At 36.4% G+C, this 24,766-nt stretch overlaps 3 protein-coding genes across 8 annotated transcripts in view; 1 reads left to right on the top strand and 2 right to left on the bottom strand.

Moving 5' to 3' along the window:
* Nucleotides 1-397: 397 nt before the first annotated feature.
* Nucleotides 398-23,597, bottom strand: LOC139965395 (cytochrome P450 2U1-like). 6 transcript variants are annotated; one of them, XM_071967716.1, is made up of 7 exons: nt 22,445-23,597; nt 13,292-13,450; nt 6,061-6,354; nt 5,280-5,499; nt 4,463-4,847; nt 2,948-3,272; nt 398-1,588 (listed from the first exon to the last, which is right to left on the bottom strand). In XM_071967716.1, exons 3-7 carry the CDS (start codon nt 6,341-6,343, stop codon nt 1,407-1,409), a joined length of 1,395 nt encoding a protein of 464 aa, XP_071823817.1. In that variant the 5' UTR covers nt 6,344-6,354; nt 13,292-13,450; nt 22,445-23,597; the 3' UTR covers nt 398-1,406. The 6 variants fall into 6 exon arrangements, with proteins under 6 accessions (XP_071823817.1, XP_071823818.1, XP_071823820.1 ...); XM_071967717.1 differs by lacking the exon at nt 22,445-23,597 and adding an exon at nt 14,817-16,016; XM_071967719.1 differs by lacking the exon at nt 13,292-13,450.
* On the bottom strand, nt 16,483-17,562 carry LOC139965635 (uronyl 2-sulfotransferase-like). The gene has a single exon (XM_071968209.1). It carries the CDS (start codon nt 17,560-17,562, stop codon nt 16,483-16,485), a length of 1,080 nt encoding a protein of 359 aa, XP_071824310.1.
* The window catches only part of LOC139965385 (hyalin-like), a 23,091-nt gene continuing 18,629 nt past the window's right edge, over nt 20,305-24,766 (top strand). Inside the window, exons 1-3 of the mRNA XM_071967703.1 lie at nt 20,305-20,570; nt 23,738-23,968; nt 24,483-24,719. Coding sequence (XP_071823804.1) covers nt 20,501-20,570; nt 23,738-23,968; nt 24,483-24,719 — 538 coding nt within the window. The 5' untranslated portion in view covers nt 20,305-20,500. The remainder of the gene's footprint in view (nt 20,571-23,737; nt 23,969-24,482; nt 24,720-24,766) is intronic.

Here is a 24,766-nt window from a genome sequence, read left to right as displayed (position 1 = left end):
AGTCAGTCAAAGACATCAATACATACATAAAACATGATGGAAAGCCCATGAAATCCTGATACCATAATAATGTCACTGTTTGTCGTGGACGTTCATTGAACAGACAATCTGAAAGTAACCAGCGATATGATCATTCTGTGTGATCTATAATACATTTGATAAGAACTGTTATGCTTAGCTACAATCGCCATAATCATGTCTTTGGGCTCTGGTGACTCTCCTAGTGAGTCCCCCCCCCCCGCCCAGATATATGAAAAGCAAGAGAAGACATGGATTTTACCCGTCCGTTAATGTGCAGCCAAAAAGAGCAAAATAACCCATTTATTCCAATGGCAAAGAACTAGCCGTTATGCGCAACAACCTCCCCCCCCCCCTTACCCTCACCATCCACCTCTCACTCACCTCCTACTCACCTCAAGTACACTGATATGGAAACGTTTGTGAAATTAATGAGATCAACATACAAATCTGTGTGACACCAAATACATATATTTTGCACAACGGATAAGGATAGCTATTTTGAAATAACTATAGGTTGACACAAAATATACATTGACACGAAATTTAAATAGTTTTAGACCGATATATGCTGACATCAAATACATTAGTTGCAAACCTCCCAAAACATATATCATGAGAATCATCACATACAACCTGGTTTTAACCGTTGTTATAAAATATTTATATGTTGTTGTACCCCCACCCGGTGTATATTGAAAACTTACACACATACATACATACAACAGGCAAAAGAGAAACCTCCAAAAACGTACGAAATTCATGACTTTTTACGAACCAGTCACTCATATTTTAGTGAAATGATTAGATTAAATACTATTGTTTATACCAACTTAAACAATATATCCATATGGAAGAACAATCAATCTTCCAAACATCTTCATTTTGGAATACAAGTTTAGATATAACAGGCAAAAAAAAGGCCAACATACAAGAAGCAATTAATTGCCCTGGGTTAAGAATTGCAGAAAATGGAAGTTGACGTTAGTATACCTTTTTGTTTGTGTGGAATGATACCATAACATATGGTAATTGTCTATTGATGAAAAAGGTCACTGGATTACACACAATCAATCAAGTTATTAAACAAGAGATATGCCGGTGAACCTGTTTTTCTTTCTTTCTTTTTTTTTTCTTTTTTTTTTTGGGGGGGGGGGGGGGTTTTGTGTGTGTGTGTTGAATTGTTCTGACAAAAATCCCTATAGTCCAAACGGATACATTTGAATCCAAGAAACAAGAAATTATGTCTAAGTGAAAAGAAAATTCTTGAAAGAGAAAACACCTCATAACTCTTATAATAATAAGAGAGAACAATCAATGAACATTAATGTGAAGGGAAAAAACCACCGGCGAGGGAATCAATGCAAATGCGTACTGCGTTAGACTTATCAGTTTCGCTTTGTTGCGATTAGCTTAAATTGTTCTGCCACAACTACAGTTCCACAGATACCTCTAAGCGATGGAGGGGGTTCGTCAGGAGAGAATTTAAGATGAAATTTCTGGAGAAGGTTGGTACCAAACAGAAACATTTCCATCAAAGCCATAGTCTGTCCCATACAGTCACGGTGCCCTGAGAAGAAAAAATAGAAATGAAAGGAATAATATATCATGAAATATAAATGAAATGTAAATATAAGTGAAATAGAAATGAAATAGTCTCAGGACACACGGCTTACTATAAATACGATCTAAAATAATTTATTAAAAAGAAATAGTACAGTCAAATCTTAAAGGCAATAATAGAGAATTAAATTCGGGGGTTGTCCGTAAATGACAGCTGGGAGGGGGAGGGGGAGGTGGAGGGGGGCTCTTGAAACTATTCTTGAAAGTTGCAGACAACACAGTAAGATAGGTAAAGGTTTGTTGATGATTTTTTGTAAAGGTGGAAGACGGGGTTGCGAATAACCACAAGGGATGCCTGTATTTTCTTGTTTGTTTCGACACACTCTCGATCACTTTTAGGTACATTTCCTTTACCTTAACCTTAACTTTCAACCAAAGTTACATTCAAAGTGATTTACATTTTCTTTGTATTCTCTTCTGTATAAAAGGAATCGTACGATTCAATCGTTCTGATTCGGAGCGCCTGGCCATATACTATATTTGCCAGAACATGTTCGCTAAGTACAGACTCATACTTTAGGTAAAAATTCTTAGACGTGAGTTTTACAAGTAGGTCAGTTTCGATTAATAAATGCTTGGAGGCAAAATACTGCCGAAACAATGTTTATTCTTTGCATAATTACTTCCACTGTATGTAAGCAGCTTAATAAAAAATCCCAAACGACAGTTTACGTTTCAAGATCATATTTTTATAAAAAAGACCATATAGAGTATGTAGTAAAGAATACATATAAAAATACAGAATATATCATTGCCCACGTGGCATTATATCGCCAACCCATATGTAGTGCGTAGTAGAGTTACAAGCCCTCCGCAAGCCAGGGATATCAGAGGTGAATGTATCTTTGGACACACTATTCAACCATTCTAAACAAAGAGCGTCGATTTATATTACAAGTTTATATGTGTATCAATGGGAAAAGGGGTTTTGGAGGAGATTGGGGTGCAATAGTAGAATGGAGGAAATTTCAAATTTCAAGTATTCGGGCGTTATCATGAAACCATTGTGACGTAACGGTCAGTTAAAAGAGGTAAAAATAAATGTCAAATTCATGGACATGATTCTATGCACATACAGGAGTATGTTGCCTTTGCGCACATTTTTAATTTTTGGCCAACTTTCTGTTTGCCGTGTTTTGGGCTTGATGCGTTATTCGATGCTTTAAACTATTAATCTAATCATTGGCCACTTTTTTATCTCTTATGATGACAATATTGTATAAACAAACCCCACCCTTCTTCCAAACTTCCTTCCCTTTCCCCGTTATAGCATATTGATCATATGTTTATAAATGCCACCACTTACCGATCCCAAGCGGAATGTGATGTTTATGTTTTAAGACAGTTTTCCCATCGGATGACAGAAACCGCTCTGGCATGAACTGATCTGGGTTGTGCCAAAGATCTGGGTCTCTTTCTGCAGCCCAGTAGTTGAGATAAACACGTGATCCCTTTGGAATATGGTAGCCATTGATCGTGACGTCACGAACAACCTCCCTTGTGCCGAATGGAACGACGGTTCTGTACCGTAATATCTCTTTCATGAACGCATGCGTAAAAGGCATTTTGTGAAGATCTTCAAAAGCGGGGAGCTTTTCAAGACCAATGACGGCCTCTACTTCTTCGAGAATCTATACCAAGAAAATAGAGAAGAGATTCAGGGTTTACCAATAAAATCTGAGCTTACAAAGCTGCATCATTCAAGTAAAAGCTATCAATTGAATCTGCTGTGGCCATTCAAACCAGTTATCAGGAAAAAATTATTTCTTACTTTATTCTTCTCAAATCGAATAATTTGATAAAATTTGGCAGAAACAATGCATGAATGTAAATGAGTGTAACATATAATTTCCCGTATTGGGTTTCTTGCGGCTGGAATAACTCGCGTATTAGATCCAGTCAGAAGGGTGTAACCATAGCGACCTCCTATAGACTGAGGGGTATCCAAATGCTAGGCATTATATATAGCATTAAATGGCCGCGTCAGAGACACATCGTTAAGGCCCTATGAATAACGCAGTTAGAAGGAATTGGTTTCGTTCCAAAGACCCATATTGAAATATATACCCTATTTATCATACAGCGTCTGTGGAGTTATAAAATGGGGCAAAATTGGAACTTGCTAATAGTGCCGAGTGCCGACGAGAGTGGTAGTCAGGACTAGATCATGTCTTCAACGTGAAGCTGCTTCCTGAGGAAAACTAGGTTTGTCATGGATGGAAGAAACAACATTCGAAACCATAGATCTAAATGAAGGATTGGACAAACGGATATATAGACTATATATGAGATGATATATGCCTAGAACTTTCCGATCTATAAGTGCGAATCTTAGACAGGATATAGAATTATGGCAGCCTTGCAGTTGATATACCTGGGAGATAGAAAGTACAAAACCCTTTCTACGATATGGTTGTGTTAGTACATTTCATTCAAAGTCTGTCTTAATATATACAGGGAAAAAGCAGTCTGATTGATTGGAATCCGGAGACGAGTGGTTATCTCAGTTGGACGGATGACGTCCTGACTGTCTAAACCTGACCGACTTTTGTCTCATGTTTTCATGATAATGCCATTCTATGTTCTTAACATTTCAAACATATTGATTGCATTATATATATTAATTGCATTGACAAAACAACTATTTAAATTTCTTGGTAAACGTGGAACTTAGGACTCCAGACGTCATCAAGATTATTGACACTCTTAAAAAGTACATTCTGACTCCTTAGAATTTAAAAGACTATATGATATGCTATACAAGGCAACCAAATGTCATTTGACTGTCGTTGCATATATATTATAATGATAATAATTCTACCTTTTGCTGCATATCCTGATGGAGACATATCAAAGCTATCATCCACTGCAAGCCAGCGGCAGTAGGGTTTGACGACGAGCTAAACACATCCTTAATGGTATACCAAGCCCTCTCAACCAGGAATAAATCATCATCTTTTGTGATCCTTTTCAAATAAAGATCGATGAAATCCTTTGGATGATCGGGATCGAAATTAGCTTGATGTTCTTTGATCTCATCTTGGATAAAATCTCGAACGAACTCTTGTGACTGTTTCAGCTTTCTATACCAGAAGGTTTCATACAGCCAAGGGAATTGATGAACAGGATTGGTTGGGTCCAACGCCAAATGGAGATAGTCAAAAGATTCCATCAATTGAATGATGTTCTGATCATTATAATCGTATCTGAATCATAGAATAAAGGAAAGTAACAACAGCGTTTACGAACCCTCAATCATACTGATTTAGTTATTTATGAATAACGATACTTATGTGTCTCCTTTGCATACGTATTCCGATCTACCCTAGCCTAAGAACTGGTAAAATGCTTGCACTGCGTCCCCAACAACTCTCTACAAGGTCACTGCCCTCCTTATTACGCTCTGGTAGACGAAGTGCATATATGAGACTATGAGACATGTAAGATAATAATGAAGTAAATTAGGTGATAATTATCCTCCAAATACTTTAAGTCCTTTTATTGCCTATTTTAACACCCATTTGCGCATGGAGATAATGTCTTAAGAATCTTCCAGTTACGTGCGCTTTTGAAATCGTTTAGTAGATTGTCATATTTGTCAAACATTGCCCAGAGATTTGTCAAAGATTGAAACTAACCTTTTGCCAAAGTTAAGGATGGACATGATGTTACCAGACGCCAATGTTAACAGATGTGTGGGTTCAATGGGACTGTCATCCTTTCCGAAAGCGTCACAAAGATGGCGAGCTTCTTCGCTGACTTTAACAAAAAGCACACCTTCTTGAAACATTTTTAGGCCATGGTAAACAAATTGTCTTATCGCCACTTGATCTTCTCCGTGACTGTAGAAAATACGGCCTTTGAACAGTAAAATATAAACAAAACAAATACAAACAAACGCATGAAAAGGCTTTAATCTTTAATATTTTTGGTTTGGAATACATCTGTACTTCTTTATAATGCGATAATACCAAGGAATGTTCATGTCATCAATCCATCGACGATGGGTTCCAGGTCGACTGTTCAGTCAGCTTGCAGACGACTAGAGCTACATGAACGAATATGGTCACTGACGCCTTCATTTAAAGGTGAAATCAGTTTGAAAATGATCGAAAAAAATCGTTAGCGTATTATTCATTGAAAAGTTTAATAATGATTGATGCTTAAATGTTACCTGACATCCCAGCTTTAACCGCCTAATACATAATCACATTCTTGACTTGTTTACAGTTTATTTACATTTTCAATTTTCTTTGAGAATTTTTTTTTTTTTTTTTGCTTTTTGGAATTGTGATCGCTGCTGTGCTTGAATACCATTCTCTCAGATTCTCTATTGTTTATTTAGCATCATATTGTGATAGATTGCACCGTTCCTTTTCTCATGGTCTACTCTGTTGCAATACATCGCCCAATACCTACCTCTTGTTCCCCATTGATGTCGCAAAGGAGACGTGACTCGAGTGGGAAAGGCATCTGCGTTTCCAATTAAGGCCTCCTCGATAACCCGATGATTATTCAGTACCACCGTCAAAGGGGCTCCAATCATCCGAAATGAGAACACTGGTCCGTAATGATAGGACATATCTGTCAGTCTTTCTGATGGCGACTTGGAGATACCAAGTATCGTTAAAGGATTCCACGGCCCTGGTGGTATTCCTTTAGGTCCTTCATTTTCACTTTGGCTTGACAAAGATGAACCCATTTTCTAAGGGACTAAGGATAAAAGAAAATTCTTGGTGAAGGAGATTGAAACGCTTTCGTATTTAGGCTTATACTCTCTGAGAGAAGATACAAACTCAAGAAAGTCTGTAATTATCCCTACAAATTATTGAAGAGAACCCTTAATAAGGTCTGTAGAATTCCCAGGGAGAAACTGCTTCAAAGTCAACATAGGGAGGTGAAAGAGCATCGTATTCCATTTGTCGTTACGCACAGCGATCAGGTCGATCCATTCATTAGGCTGGTCAAAAATGAATGGAACACGTTGAACTTGGGAGACGATATGGGTGACATTTTTATTAACCCCCCTGTAGTTGCTAGAAGACAACCTACCAGCGTACGTGACATCCTTGTTAGGAGTCGTTTACCCTCCACCGACACTCCCCAACCCAAGGGGAATATTAAATGTGGTAAACCCCAGTGTAAGGTCTGTCATGACATGATCACGGACCCTGACATTCAGCTCTCTCCTTCAGGGGTGTGTCTACATCCAGGTCCATACAATTTTGACACTCCCTTTGTGATATATCTTATCACTTGTGTTCTCTGTCCTGATATACAATACATTGGCCAATCCTCCACTTCTTTTCGTTTACCACTTAGTAATCACAAAAGCACAATCAGACTCAACAAAACCAGTTTTCCAGTGCCTGAACATTTTAATCTTCTACAACACAATATCGACTGTCTTAAGTTTGCCATAATCCTGGGTAATTTGTCTGACCATAATAAAAGAAAGGGAAGTCGAATTGATCTTTAAAGTACGTTCACACTGCCATGGTCTCAATAGGGATATGGCTTTTTTTATCCAAGTTAAAGCACTTTGAGCAGTCTGGGGCTTACGGTAGACTAACGTGATTTCAATTACTCTTTTTACACCTGACGAAGGACCAGGGTGTCCGAAAATTTGTGTAGCGTGTAGTCATGGGCGGCGATCATGGGGGGGACGGGGGGGACATGTCCCCCCCAATATTTTTGTTGGGGGGATATAGTATCTAATATCCCCCCCAATATTTGGTGGCATAGTTTTTTTTTAAGCATATGTTTTGTATTTTTTTATGATATCGCTAGTAATTTCAAAATAGAAAATGCTTAGATGCAACTTAAAAGGCCTGGGAAGTGCCATTTCCAGCAATCTGGGAGGCATTTTTGGCCAAAATTTTCTTTTGCGCTTCGCGCCAACTTATGGTGGCGCTACGCTTAGACAGTCTGGGTACAAGCTTTGCCCCTCCCTTGGCAAATTCCTCACAAGGCGCCTGTTTAACCGTGTCACAATTTGTTACTATATATGACCGAAAGTAGTTTTTACTTTTTTTCGAAATGAATAGCTAGACGGACCGCATCCGTAATGAAATTTGGTTGGAATCTTGTGTATGAGTGTAAGTACGTACAATCACACATATGATCCATATCGATATGGGTTCACTGGGTTTCCATTTGGCCTGTTTCCTACAAGATTTCTAACCGCAGGTGCTTAGCCAAGGGAGGGGGGGGGTGAAGGGTGGAGACCGCCCTCCCCCTCGATCATATTTTTTTGGTATTTTCTATGATATCGAAGTTTTATAGTAGCCGTTATAAGAGGTTTCAATATTTTTACACCAATAATTTAACTGTGTCTGAATTTTCGAAAATTCTTTGAACAACATTCTTCATCATACTTCCCTCTACTCGTGCAATTTTGACCGGTCTGTTAGGGGTTGAGGGGGGTTTTCTATATTGGTTGTCCATAGATTAAATTTTGTGCAACATTATGGGTATGTTTTGAAGTGAATTTATTATTCAAATTCTGAACAAATAATGGGCTTAAAACCTTGAAAAGTGGGGCTGACGGGTATTAAGGGGCGTTACGTAGAATTACCTACAAAAGCAATGATCCACAGGAGATGCAATGAGGTCGAACATGATGTGTGACTGGTGACAATCTTGAAAAAAGGTATGATGAATGAAGAAAAAAATCTATTAGGTAAAACTTGGTTCTCAGGCAAAAGTGTACATCTGGTTGGTCGTTTTCAAGCCCAAGAAGTGCCATTTCCAGTGATCTGGGGGGCTATCAAAACCAAAAATTTTCTTGTACGCTGCGCGCCAACCAATGGTGGCGCTCCGCTTTGATAGTAATTCGCCTGCATCCAAGCAAATGTCCCCCCCAATATTTGAAACAGATCGCCGCCCCTGCGTGTAGTTATATCTATTCTATATATTATGTTGGATTTAAAGGCATTACATGTTGTCCTTATCTTTTCTACTATATATATATATATATATATATATATATATATATATATATATATATATATATTTATATATACATATATAGATATATTCGTCTTCCGTGCAAATGTGCAAATGTGCAACCAAGTGTGCAGGATATTCCATTGCAACAAAAAATATATTGAAGGCTATATACATGATAAAGATAGGTGCATGTGGAGTAAAGATTGGTGAATGAAGCGGTCGTTATCAACTTTATCTTTTTGTATCTTCTGCTGGGTGTGTTGATTCTGGTACTATACGGTTTAGTGAAATTGGTAACATATATCGAAGTGTTTATTACTCATTCCCATGCACAAGTCACTGAATGTATCGTACATGGTGCATAATAACAGTTGAACTCGATTTAAAGGCCTTTTGCAGGGCACGGCTTTAGTGTGATTATTTAATATACAAGAAGTATAAGAACATTGTAAATGGGAACAACTTCGGCTTTCTTCCAACGAGTAACATTCATCCATTTCACAGGTTTTTAACGGGAGACTTAATACAGTTATCTGCTTTGCTCGTCTCTTGACCGGCTATTCTGTTGCAACTTTACCGAGTATGGTAGCAATTCAACAAACCTAATTTTGTATAGTCTTTGTATCAACTTCTTGATGACTATAATTAAACAGGGAATAATCAATGACTTTAGTTTAATCTAATTTTCATGATATCGCCGTAGATCATTGTTCATTGTATTATTAAATTGTATACAAAAGCACAAAGAGAAAACACAACTCCCCATCCCACCCCACCCCATCCCATAAAGCACATGAACATCTTTAAAATAACAAAATAAAAACAGAACAACCACAAACAGACATAAAATAAACAAAAGCCAAAACTAAGATACCCCCCCCCCCCAACGACCCTTGAAAAGGCACAAAATGGAATGTTTCAAACTTTGTGAAACTTTTGGTCATGTTTGCAAATGATAGTTTAGTTTATAAAAAAAAGTAGATAGAAAAAAGGATCAGGAGGGGCACTCAAGTCCCCATCAAGGACCCTATAGGAGAGAGAGAAAAAACTAAAGACACAAACACTCAGACCCAGCCACCGAAATACTTCACCATTTACCATGTAATTTGTCCTTAATCTGTTCTACAATTAATTTACTATTCCTGCTGTCCAGCAACATTTTTGTCAACATTGGAATGCATCCCCACAAGAAGCCACCGACGGGGTATTTGTTTACCAAGTGGATCCCAGACGTACACGTTGCTTCTCTTTTAACAGATATCTTGGATTTTCTTTGTGTTTTTTTTTTTGATGTGTATTTGTGGACCTTATGTCCATCTCAATTCTGTTTTTCGTCATAAATACAACTACATGCAAGAATGTATTTCACATTTCGATTCATATTCATTTTTCATTGACCTAGTTGATATTAAGGTTAGCTCCTGTCATATCAGGGGCTTAAGGCAGAGTAAAAAACGTAGGCAACAATTTACATATTTTCATCGCCATCATTGTTATATAATTCATGTCCAGGAAACGCACAGTACCCCTGAGGTGGAGCGCTTTTGGACTAATGAGTGGGGAGGGAAAATTATTATTTCTCATGGTACTGCTTTCTTTTTAACTCCAATCTTTCTGTTGAAATTGTTAATGTGCATACTGACCAGCTTGGTAGATTCATTATTGTTGACTTTAACTACAATCATCGGCTCTTTACCATTGTCTGTACCTAATGCCCTAACCAAGATAATCCAGCTTTCTACAATGACGTTTCTCGTAACTTAAATTCGTTCAATACTAATACTATCATTTGGGGTGGGGATTTCAACTTTGTATTTAATCTTTCCATTGATAAACTCGGTGGTGACCTTTAGAACAAACTTTAAAGCCCGTGATGAATGCCTAGCTCTCATGAATATTCACAGTCTAGTCGATATCTGGAGAGAGAAACCCTCTCTTAAAAGATTTTCAGCTGGCATTCCAACATTGCCGATATTCATTGCAGATTAGATTTTTTCCTTATATCTCGTAGTATTGTTGGTTAAACTGTCAATATTGAATTTCAGCCTCCTCTTCAATCTGACAACTCTATGGTGGATTTATCGATATTTTTGCCAGATGAAGCATTATTGTCCTTCAATGCTTTTCTAACCAAATTTAAGATATTAAGGTAATCCTTTTACTTGTTTTCATGGGATTATTTCTGAAATTCCTAGAAGTTGAAAGATTCCGTCAGTTTAGAAAACGGTGTCGAGGAACAGCAAGATCACCTTGTCAATCTTATGTCTAGCAATTCTAAATTGTCACAAGTAGTCTATCCTCGCCTTATACTAGATTGTATTTCACTCCCGCCAAAAGCCTGCTCTAAATTGAGCGTTACTTTTGACTGCTTTCAGGATGATTGGTTAGTTATATTTAAGGTGCCTTCCCGTATACGCTTTCTGAAGCAAAAATACAATATCTCCAATTCAGGTTCTTACACCGCATCTTATAGGAACCAATCGGTTTTTAAATTTAATGAAAAAAGGCGGCTTCCCCACTATGTACATTTGCAACATTGAAGACGAAACTATTGAACATTTATTCTGGTCCTGTCATGTGACGTCTAATTTCCTTTTAGGTTGCGAACAGCATTTTTTAGGTAGACAGTTTATCTGCTCAAAAAAAGATTTTTTTCTTCGGTAAGCTGGTAACATGTTACAACCGATTGATTTTTTTTATCCTTCATATCAAATACTTTATCTTTAATTGTAAACAAAACAATGTTAATGAAATTCATTCTTAACGTTGAAAAAGCACATTGCTTCGAAGCGAAACTCTACTAGCTCTGCTCGTAGAAAATACATGGCATTAAGGACTTGTTTTTCTCATTCAATTAATGAACTTTGTGACTCTTGACTTAACCTCTACTTATCATCTACCTTACTGTTGCATTTATGTAGTAGCATAGACAATCTCTGATATTTTTCGTTGTTTTGTTCCTCACTGTGCGTTGATATACATGTGTGTGGGTCTGTATGTACGTAAGTACGTGTTTGTATGCATGTGTGTATATGTATATGTATTTATATGTATATGTATGTATGCGTGGTTGTGTGTATGTGCTTGTGTATGGACATATTTGCGTGTGTGTATGCGTGAGTTTTGTATTCACTGAAGATATGTTTTTATGGATGTTTATATGTATACATCGGTATAAGAAGGGTAGATGAAATACTCAATTCAGAATCAAGTTTCGCATTATGTAAATAATTCCATTGTATCATTCAGATGACATACCTATGTTGTAATCGGAACTCTAAATATAATCGGTGTACCATATACATGTATAATAATCTTGAATAAATGAGATGGAAAAAATAATAATTATAATAACAATAATAATAACAATAATAACCAACAGTTATGTTAACGACGCTTAAGCGACCAAATATGTGGAGAAACCCGCAAGGGCTTTTAGATTTCAACTTACACGTCGGGTGGCTTCCAATTCAACATTTTAAACTCAAATTTGGAATATTTTCCATTTAGAAAGTCATTTCAGATGGGAAAACCGTAGATAGCTCTTGGATGAAAATCCCACCTTATATAACCCGGCCGGGTATCGAACCCGGAATCTCCCGAGTACTAAGCCACATAGCTTCAAATGCTAATAAGTATACACAATAACTTAGAGATGTCATCTTCAACATATTAACGTCCAATTGGAAATTATCAAAAAAATTAAATTAAAGTAGTTTACTCCTCACCCCGGTCAAAGCTCGAGCTTCTAATATAATCACCAAACATGTACTATGACTTCTAAAAACAACACAAATTATAGTAATTATTAATTGACATTGTGTCGTTTAAAGCAGAGAGTGTATAAATTAACAGTTAACAATTGTCTCGGGTATATATTAGCAGCTGTAATTACCTTAACAGAACTAATTGACAAACTGTACTAACAATGATGAATTATTCATAACATTTTTAATCAATTTCGGTTTACTTTGTGTCGAAATCCACAGGACACAAAATCTTATATGCATATCTGTCATTTGGTAACGGTCGAAACATTTATCTCCAAATATTCCTATCCATTTTGTTTTAGGAATTGTTATTTATGTATATTTGGGTGTTTTTTTTTAACTGTTTAAATGTATGTGTAAAAGTAAGTTGGCCTGACGTTTCGATCCTAGCAGGATCTTCTTCAAAGGCTAATTTGTTCATTTAGCCTTTGAAGAAGATCCTGCTAGGCTCGAAACGTCAGGCCAACTTACTTTTACACATTCTCCTACACAGGCTCTCTAGTGGATAAGCAGTTTGCTAACAGTTTTATTTTATTTTGTTTAAATGTTTAATGAAAGTATAAAACAAAAGTTTGTTATCATAATTTAACAACTGTCTGGACAGATATATAGTATGTCGCGACATGACATTGTTTACTATGTTTATAACATTGTTCTTTCAAGAATATGAATCCTACCGATTACATAAGTTGGATTTACAGCTGGTCTAAGCTATAATAGCTACACTATGAAACAATTATTTATTGATCAATGTATTGATTCTCAACATATTACCATACACATCTTGCACTGAATATCTCGGAACCCACAACTCGTAAGTTATTTGCTCTTCGTAAAAATGCGTTCTGATTATTAGCCTGAAATATAGTTTAAAAGAGAAACAGAAAATGTTATTTTCTAAAGATATAGAATTTTGTCTTTATACTTACATGGACCTAAATTTGTGATTCTTCACCTTTTACCGATGAATTTATAATGCAAACTATATGTTGATTGATTCAGCGTGTTTCTTGTATACTGTCCTTTATAGTTTGTTGAAGTTGTACGAATTCTTTCCTGGTGCGAAGTTCTTAAAATGCTGGTATACACTGAAGAGCGAACAATATATCTGATATTAGGAACAATGAAGAATACTACCGCACTTTTAGGGTCAGCTTCGTTTACAGTTTAAAGATGAGATGCCAATACGTTTGTATTATTTAGTGCATATTACACTGCAACGTACATGTCACACTCTTAAATTGGCTTGTTGACTGGATTAACCCGCACTTCTGGGTACTATATACGGTGTCAATGTCAATTTGAGTTGCTAGAAATGTATGTACGCTCCGCGCCAACCTGTGGTGGCGCTCCGCTTAGATAGTGTCGAAAGCGCGCCTACAGACCATTCTCGCCACCCTTGACCAATACCCCTAGCTCCGCCACTGGTAAGGGGGGGGGGGGGGATTGTTCCCAAATTCAGAACCATGTCTCTTTCTTATATTGTAATGAAAAAGTGGCAGTAGCAAACATCTCCGTGAAGTGTATGAAGAATAGCTGCTAAGAGGGGTGTGTAATAGTGTTACTGCAATCATGCTACTAATTATTTCGTACCTTATAGCAAATCACATCAGGCTCATGCATGCAGTCTTTGTACAGCATAATATATCATGTACCGTACTTTACGTGGTAATAAACTAAAATATACTGTATATGGTACTTCTAGGGTATAGACGCATGTATGGGTATAGTATATACTATGACGAGGATATACGAGAAGTATCCACGAAATATAAGTCGAAATTAGGGTTATACTCTCGGCTTTTGATTGTATCCTGTGTTGTGTCCGCCGTTTCCAACCACCGCCTTTTCCTCTCTGCCCACATACAAAATAGATACCAAAGATGCAAAAGAGACATTAAAATCATGCATAAAATACATATGTGTAAAAGTAAGTTGGCCTGCGTTTCGATCCTAGCAGAACCTTCTTCAGAGGCTAAATGACACTTCATTTAGCCTTTGAAGAAGATCCTGCTAGGATCGAAACGTCAGACCAACTTTCTTTTACACATTCTGGTACACAGGCTGTCTAGTGGACAAGCAGTTTGCTAACAGTTTTATTTTATTTTTATTATAAAATACAATAGACAGCAAAACAGGCATTTTAAAATGATACATAAAATACATAGGCAAGCAGACTACTTGTAGGCCTATATGATAAGAGTAACATACTATACAGATAGCTGAATACACAATCTCTAACTAGTATAATAACAAAGTAATACGATGGACTGCCAAGAGGATTGAAAACTTATGCGACTTGTAAAGTACTCGTCCTGAGCGAATACCAAATAGGCCTACTTCAAATCGAGTGCAATTGAGTGCTATAGTACCCAGCGTACGCTAATCTATTTATGGCTGATTTTGAATCTAGATTTCTCGAAAGTTCTAATCTTCTACCACTCCTGTACCTACGTTACATTGACGATATCTTTGTTATTTGGTCACATGGGGAATAGTCTCTCGATGCGTTTGTAGATAACCTCAATCTATGCCACCCCTCCATTTCACCATGGAGAAATTCACCATGGAGAAATCAAAATCTCATGTTGCCTTCCTGGACACTCTGGTCACTCTATCTAACGGTCGGATTAACACGTCTGTATATTCTAAACCCACTGATACGTGACGTCACACATATCTCGACTTTCATAGTTTTCACCCAATTCATATTTAAGAGTCCATTGTCTTTAGCCAAATGCTTCGCTACAAACCCATCTGTTCTGATCCCCTACAATTTCGTAGTTAATCAACCACCCTATAGTTGATCACTTTCTTGATTACAATTATCCCGAAAAATAATTGAAGAGAACCCTTAATAAGATCTGTAGAATTCCCAGCCTGAGGGAGAAATTGCTTCGATTAGGTCATTCCATTCATTAGGCTGGTCAAAAATGAATGGAACACGTTGAACTTGGGAGACGATATGGGTGACATTTTTATTAACCCCCCTGCAGTTGCTAGAAGACAACCTATGCCAGCCTACGCAACATCCTTGAGGAGTCGTTTACCCTCCACCGATACTTCCCAACACAAGGGGAATATTAACTTTTGTGGTAATCCCCGATGTAAGGTCTGTCATCACATGATCACGGCCCTGACATTCAGCTCTCTCCTTCAGGGGTGTGTTTACATCCAGACCCATACAACTGTGACACTCCCTTTGTGATATATCTTATCACTTGTGTTCTCTGTCCTGACATACAGTACATTGGCCAAACCTCCACTCATTAACCTCCACTCCTTTTCGTATACGGCTTAATAATCACAAAAGCACAATCAGACTCAGCAAACCCAGTGTAGCTGAATATTTTAATCTGCCACAACACGATAAGTCGACTGTCTAAAGTTTGACATAATCCTGGGTAATCTGTCTGACCATAATAAAAGAAGCTTGAAGGAAGTCGAATTGATCCTTAAAGTACGTTCACACTGTCATGCATGGTCTCAATAGGGACATGGCTTTTCTGTCCGGCTTTAAGCACTCTGAGCAGTCTGGGGGCTTACAGTATAGACTGTCGTGATTTCAATCACTCTTTTTACACCTGACGAAGGACCAGGGTGTCCGAAAGCTTGTGAAACGTGTAGTTGTATCTATTCTTTATATTTTGTTGGATTTATAGGCCTTACATATTGTCCGTTATATATATATATATATATATATATATATATATATATATATATATATATAACGGGAAAACTGTAAAACAACTATGCTGCATTTAGAGAAAGGCTGGATCTCGAGTGAGATACAATAATTGAATTAGGTAAGTGATTGGAAGTAAAACAGCCAATGTTTGGTTTTTGCAGAGCTTTCGAGCAAAACTAGCTCTTCTTCAGTGCATGATCACCGAAAGTGACAAGGAGTAGCAGGAATTGAAACTATTTTATAGAGAAGATGTCGGCATCATTGAAAGTTCTCGAAAGCTCTGCAAAAACCTGTTTTACTTCCAATCACTTATATATATATATATATATATATATATATATATATATATATATATATATATATATATATATATATATATGAAAAAATATATATATATATATATATATATATATATATATAAAACTGAAACTTTTAAAGACCTAATTTTTGTTTCAGCAAGCTGAATTCACTCTTAACAAATTCGTAAAAATCATAATCGTTTTTCATGTTCTGACGTAATATATTTCGCACTTTTTCACTTGGTGGTAATTTCTGTCTCGTTTTCATCTCTGCAAAGTCACTCCTGTAAAACGAGTCGATTCCAAGGAATACTTCGGGGATCATCTTTTCTAATACCCGAACGAAATTATGGTAATCTTCCAACATACCGACAAGCGTATAATGTTTTTTGACGTTTTCTTTGGCTTTGGCCGACATACATTCCCAGTCGTGATTATCACAGAGGTTGTCATATCCAGAATAGTGATAGACCAGCGAATTTAACGCCCATTCGGAGAAGCATTCCTTCTGTTGCATTGACACGCATTCATCGAAAGAAGCATCAATTAGGTTTCTTGCTTTCATCTTCTCTTTGAACATTTGTGACATTTTGGTGCTGTTTTCCGAAAAGCTATCCCCGTACCTCTTAAAATAATAAAGGGATACGAGACGGTCGATCGGATCCCGTATGATACTAATGTACATTGGAGTTCCTTCGTCTTGTCCAAACTTTATAAATTTAAGGTGAGAATAAATAAATGAGGGATTTTTGCGGCAAGCGAGTGTTTCGTTTATTTGTTTGATCTTCTCTTCTGGAGTTTTCCGTAAGTCCATACTATTCGACATCGTAATATTATTAATGGTACCTAAACTTCTCACTTTATGAACTAACATAACCAAAGTACGACTTCCGGTCTTTGGCAAGACATTGAATAAAACGACTGGAATTCTTGATGTATTATAAGTCGCTGGTTCGTCACGGCTGGTTACCCTCTGCACAGTGTCGTTCACTAATACCTCTGTAGCTGTATCAGCGAGTGCCTTGCTAAACCATTCATGAAGGTCGAAGTCGTTGCTAAGCTTACCGTAAGATTCTACAATATGGAACGCTTGGAACGAACGATACGTAGGAGCAGGTGGTAAGGAATTACTTAAATAAGTAACGCACACGATCGTAAATATTGATACGCAGGCGCAAGAAAGACGACGGAAGTGGCAAAATGAAACCGCCATATTGTTTGGATAAGATATAAACAGTGCGACTTCAAAAATTGGGATTTTAGTCCAGCTAACTACACAATGTCATTACAAAAAACAGTAATTTGTTGGTAAACTTTGATAAGAAAGAACATCCATAAAATAACGTCATTTATAGACGCTAACGTTTACAACATTGTCACCGGGTGACTGTTGAAAGTAAGATTTCCACTGAGGATGTACTCACATTTCCCTTAAAAATATCCCGGTGTTCTATGTATTGAAGGTATCCCAATTTGTGACAGATAGAATTTCATTTTTTATATCATTTAATTGCAAAAAAGAGACACCATCGTCAGGTTTGCGACTAATGAAAACGCGAGCTAATTTATAACTTCAAGATTTCCCGGTATTTTGTTTTCTTCAATATCCTCTGAATTGTATCAGACAATTGTAATTTACAATAGCGATTACTTGCAGGATACGCCCCGAAGAGGTGCAGTCCGTTGGTTTCCTTCGAACATGTAAAAGAACAACGAACAAAAATCGAAACAGAATTGAGCATTACTAGATAAATGATGCCTTATATTAAACCATGAAATGGTCGTTTATTTCCTGTTCCTGCTCTTCTAATCTGCAGTATAGTAGGTCCATATACTATCTCCTTTCAAATAAATATTTGTGATTTATTTCTTATTTGAGATAATAAGAGAACGTCCCTGGGAAAATTGACCAAATGTCAAATTACGACATATCCGTTCATCATTGACTGTGTAGTGACAGAAGTCAAATGAAAATCCAAAATACGAAATCCATATTTTGGACAAAATTTTATCTTCTTCCATTAAAATGACAGATTCAATTCTCTGATTACAATTTATGCCAAGAAAATACAAGGTATACTATTGGTTCTTCCATAAACATAATCGAAAATTAATTCATGAACACTGTTTTAATATACAAAATAAAGTATCATGTAGTCCGCAACATATCTTCCATTGACTGAGCGCACATATTTTTACACACATATTTATGAGCGGCAGACGATTTGCAAAGTTCTCATGTAACGTTTCGCCCGCATTTGAAAACTTGTCGCTCTTTTCCGGTTTTGTTGAAAACGATCGATGAAAGTGAATTTTATTTTGAAAGAAACTGAAATTGAAAATGCGACTAAAGCCTCTTGAAAACAAAACGAAAATCCTTTCTCAGAAATCTTGATTTGAGGGAAGATCTTTCCCGAACCCCCGTCTCAGTGTATGCTTAGTCTATATAGATACCTTATCGCAATACACAGTACAATTGAACTGTTAACAATTCTGACACTTGGTTCTTTATGGTCTCATAATATTGAGAACCTTTAGTTGAATAGACAACGCTTAAGACCTTGCGCGGATGCATGATTATCAAAAAGTAAAGTACCCATTGACAAATATTTTGATACGTTTTCGATAGTAACAATATACCTTTTAACAACTTTCAAGGTCTAGTTGGGATAGCCACTTTGTTTAGTTTGGTATAACAATGTAGACGTAACAGAGGGACAATAATAATGATTAATTGCGACCTCTGTTACGATTTTCTGCGTGAGTGCTGTAGGACGCCAAGGTATGACGCGCATTGAAGTTACAAACCTTATTCATTATAAGTTGTAGAACTATGCAAGTTATAATATTTACGCAAAGTGAGAACTGTAGGCCTAATATTCTGTCTGTCATTCGCGGGTGTCTCATGTCATGACGTCATGTTGAATGTTACATCCCTATATATGATAAGTAAGTAAGTAAAATTTATTGATATAAATCATAAAATGAAGATATAATAAAATGGATTCCGCAGCTAAAAAATATATGCGATATATATATATATATATATATATATATATATATATATATATATGCGATATATATGCGATATATATATATATATATATATATATATATATATATGCGATATATATATATATGCGATATATATATATATGCGATATATATATGCGATATATATATGCGATATATATATATATATGCGATATATATATATATATATATATATATGCGATATATATGCGATATATATATATATATGCGATATATATATATATATATATATATATATATATGCGATATATATATATAAATGCGATATATAAATGCGATATATATATATAAATGCGATATATATATATATATATATATACAACAACAACAACAAAAATCTAGTTATATGACAGTTCAAAAGCTTTATACTCCTCGGTAAAAAAGAATGTCTAAAGCGTTCAGTACGCATACGAGGTAGGGTATACAACCTACGTGAAGTGGTGTAATACTTATGGAGAGGATGGTCAGGATCAGTCAAAATCCCTCTTACATAATGAAGTACAATTTCTTCAATGTACTGATCATCTATAGAATAATACTTTCTAAAATGTCTGTTAATCAATTTGGGTTGAGTCTTGAAACAGGAAGAGAGCCACACAGGAGCACAATCGACCATAAGTAAAAGTACTATGGAACGGAAGAAAATGTAGAATTAATTAATTAGTAAAAACCAAATATTTCATTCTCGAAAGTTTACCGGAAGTAGGCCTATACAGGACATTACGTCATGGAATTACTTATTGCTATACTTTTCTTTCGTTTTGACTCTTTTGCACAGTTCAGTGAGTCATATTCTGTTGTGATATATGCATACAGTCACTTTAGTCATGGCATTGTGTTATAACCTGCAAATTCCATCAATAGCACCTTTTGAGTGGAAACTTGTTTAAAGATCATTGCAGCGTGGAGCAGACAATAGCATAACCAAAAGACATATACTGGTTACGGTATTTAGTCTTTGCGACAAAACAAGGACTATGTAATCATTGGCATAGGTATATCATTACAAGGTATAGGCTAAAATCTGATCGGTAGCTATACTTTAGAATCAGCATATTTTAAACACCGCAATACGAATCAAATACCAAAATAAAGAAATGCTTCCAAGAAGAATTGGTCTTTTCTTTCCTCTTGTGATATCTTGGATTCATTCGTCACTTAGTCAAGGTAAGGTTAATTTTGTTTGATTTCGTCTATAAGATGTCAACGTTATTGCTATATATTCCTGCACATAGGTGTGTTCATCGCTGAATCATATTCATGTATTGAAGGTCAACTTATTGTATATATATATATATATATATATATATATATATATATATATATATATATATATATACATATATATATATATATATATATATATATATATAGATATCGGTTAATTGGTAAACAGGTGGACACAGATCATGTGATCCATTGATTTGTTTCTAAAATTTGATTAATTTAAACTCTTTGAGATAGACATTCTGTCATATAGAAAATCGAGAATATAGAGGGCTTAACAGCACTGTACAATATAACATATTCCATCAATATATTTATGTATCATGTTTAATAACAGGTAAAGTGGACATCGATAAAGAATTCAAAACACTGTGTTGAAAGTATTAGTCAAAACCTATATGTAATATCTATATCTTTCGTACAGTTTTACAAATGGTTCCATTGTAACGTGATTGTTATTCAAACTATAAGTGGCAGCAAGTAACAGATAGCTGGTCCACATGATAGTAACATAGCTAGACTATGAATATGTATTTCATGCAGACATGGCGGAAAGGCTCGAAACCTATGGCGGAAAGGTACATTTTAGGAATGGATTTTACAGTGGTGTATACAGGAATATATCGGTGGAACTTTCTTTGAATCGCATGGAAGGATAGGTACACCTTCTTCAAATGTGACGGTTCGCTGGAAAGACTGAATTGTAGTTAAGACAAGATTGGGAAATTGATACACATGTTGATCGAAAAGTTTTAAATGTAAGTTCGTAAGAGTCGATACACTGTCTTCAAATATATGATAGTTGGTTGAATAAATCGAATTCAATTAGGCTGATTGTTTATTAAAAAATCCATTTCTGATTGTCGACTTAAATGACCGATTTTGCGGGCCTAGGTATACAGTGCATATACAATGCACCCACAATAATGTGCTCTTTCCGCCATACAAAGAGTGCTTTACCACCATGGCGGTAACATGGCGGAATGGCACTTCTTTTATGGCGGAAAGAGCATATTTTCTATGGCGGAAAGTACCGATGGCGGAATGACACGGCCCCTATTTTGTATTATTTTGTATATGGATTCTTTGGCACTTAATTTATTACAACCTGATGTTACTATACAATATATATAGCAGCTGCAATATAGCAGCCATATATGATCTATGTATTGTGTAATATTTTGTACATGGATTCTTTGGCATTTAATTTGTTACAACCTGGTGTTACCATACAATATGTAGCAGTTGCCGTAGAGCAGCATTGCATGATGTATGTATTTTGTATTATTTTGTATAAGGATTCTTTGCCATTTAATTGATCACAACATGGTGTTACTATACTATACTGTACCTCTAAGAAAGAAACGGGTTGTCTGAAAACGTAACATATGTTACTTTAGGGCCTCAGTGCTGACAACGAAACTTAGTCGTGAACAAACATTTGGGAATATAAACAAATTAAATATCAATAAATATTCAACAACTTTTCTGTAAGCAGGTTGTGTCGAGCAGATATATGATTATAATTAGTCAAAAATGGACTTTATAGCTTGATAATAACTTTCCGGCTTGCTTAGGTATCTCTGTTCATGCAGGTACGAAGACCACCGACTCAGAGAGCTTGCCGACACAACATGCCAAATAAATACAAAGATTTAACTCAACTGGATTGGGAATATAAAGTTAAAAGAATAAATATAAAGTTAAAGTTAAAAGTTGTGTAATATGCAAATTCATGCAAATTCATGTGTGATACATTAAATATATATATACCTGGGCCCGGTTAAACAGATAATATATATACTTTTACTTACCTAATGATAGCTAGGCGCTCTATCAGTACTATGATAAGTATCCTTGTATGTATAGTCTTAATTATTATGCTCCGGTAGTTCTTCCTTCTTCATTTTCCGAATTCGGTGTATATTATTCTCGATGGAGAGTTCAGTCCGCCAATCCGATACTTTAGAGAATTTCTGTCAACTTTTCCTAATATATCCTACTTTCTGTTAAACTGCCTGCCCCTCTCTCCTCCTGTTATGTCTACACATGCACCCTTTCCTCTCTGGCTCCAAATCTCACCCTATCACCCATGGAGTGTTAGCTCAGTGGTTAACACCGGTGCCTTTCAATTATAAGGTCCCCGGTTCGAGTCACTCCCAGATTAATGTATGTCGTCCAGTTACAGAGTTGTTGACAATTAACAATTCATAATCATGGACGTTAAATATGAATGTGAGAGACTGACTTCGGTCAGCTTGCGGCATTGATAAGCCAATTAGGCTTCTTCGCGAGTTCCTGCTTGCAGGAGGATCTAATATACATACACATACACATACATACATACATACATATTAACATCTCTTATTATGCTTACCCACTGAGTCATTCTTTTTTTCAGGAAATACACTGTGGTTGCTAAGCGACCCAAAGTTAATCCCCCTACCATTTGACTTAGTGTGCACCGTGTGCAGTGCTTGACCATTTATAGTAAAATACATGTGTAGTAGCACAATACAAAGCAATGCAAACCACTAAGAAATGTAAGATCATATACAGTCTTACATAAAAGGAATCAACTTCAGCCAACAGAAAATCCTTTTAATGACTATAAGGTGACATACTAATGTAAGTGTATATGAATGATCTCTCTTAGCAGGGGTGTAACCATAGCTTTTGTACTTGGATGGGGTGAGGGTTAATGGGCTATGTCTTCTTGGGAGGGATCTAAGGGAAGGGGTGGCCCCTCCCAGTTGAGAAATGTTGGTACAAATGGAGGGTGCTTAGATGGAAAATGGTGATATACTTTGCCAACAACTTTGAAGCCATGATGAATCATTTCGACTGTTTATAGGTTCTACCACATATACATGTCATACATGTGTCACACAAAGCTATAAGCTTGTTTATAATTTTCTGACTGCCAGTTAGCCCCTCCCACGGTTTATTCTGAGGGCCACCCCTCCCCACGCCCCCTCCTCCTTCCCCTCTCGATATATATATATATATATATATATATATATATATATATATATATATATATATATATATATACGTGCATGGTTGCGCCGTTACAGTTTACACATACTTTTCTATTATACTGACAGGGACACCAACAGTTCTCAACTGTCCTGATGATCTTTGTATACAACGAGCGTTTGGGTTTTATGAATTTGAGCTTGAAAACGAACCTTCTTTACTGAATGGAACTGTTTTAATGGTCAAGGCTGAAGTCAAGTTCTACGAGGCAGATAGGCCCCCTAGCCTACGTGAATACGAATTCGATGGGAACGTTTTGTGCAGCTTTACCGTTGAAGTTAGCAGCAGATGCCCGGCATGTAAGTATATGGTTAATCCGCCGTCTTTCTAGACTTTCGTAATAAATTTCATTCTTTCCCAGTGGCGGATCCAAGGACCACTCTTCCGACCACAATTCTGACCACTCTTTGGGGAGGGGGAGGGGAGGGGGCATCAAATAGCTGTAAGCAAAACAAAATACATTGTGGGATTTTGAAAGTAATTTCGGTATCGTACCGACAATTGTCTTGCACCCCCTCCGCCCCCCCCCTCACGCCTGCCAGCCCTCTTCAGAGACATCATGGGCCTGCCATCTTATTCTGATAAGGATATGGGCAAACGATTATAGCTGAGATAAGGTTATCGAGATAAAGAGTTACATTTGTTTGGGTTCTCTGATTTGAGAAAGGTCGATTATATTAAAAAGAGTTAGAAGTTAACTAACACGTTTCAACCCCTTAAAATCACCAAAGAAATATTACACAAATTCATCAGATACATTAACTATATTAACACAAATGTTACTTGGTTGGTATTCTTATTTCGAATTCACAGTAGAGTTTTGTCCTGGTGACATTCGTCTTACACCCCATGAAAGTTTTGATATCTCAAGAAAAATCTTGGTTCAGTGGACTGAGCCGATCCCGTCATCTGGTTTCCAACCGAGTAGATCAACAGGACCAAATCTACCCCAAGCATTTGTTGGATATGGGGAAACCATCGATATCAATTATACGTTCGAAGATGACGAGGCCAGAAGTATAAGTTGCAAGTTCGCAGTCAGTGTTGACGGTACAATTTCAAGCTTCCTCATTATTATTATTATTTTATTTATTTTT

Source organism: Apostichopus japonicus, chromosome 3 (genome assembly GCF_037975245.1).
Source record: "Apostichopus japonicus isolate 1M-3 chromosome 3, ASM3797524v1, whole genome shotgun sequence".
Taxonomy (NCBI): domain Eukaryota; kingdom Metazoa; phylum Echinodermata; class Holothuroidea; order Aspidochirotida; family Stichopodidae; genus Apostichopus; species Apostichopus japonicus.
Note: the sequence above shows the minus strand (reverse complement) of the source record. Positions and strands in the feature narration are given on the sequence as shown.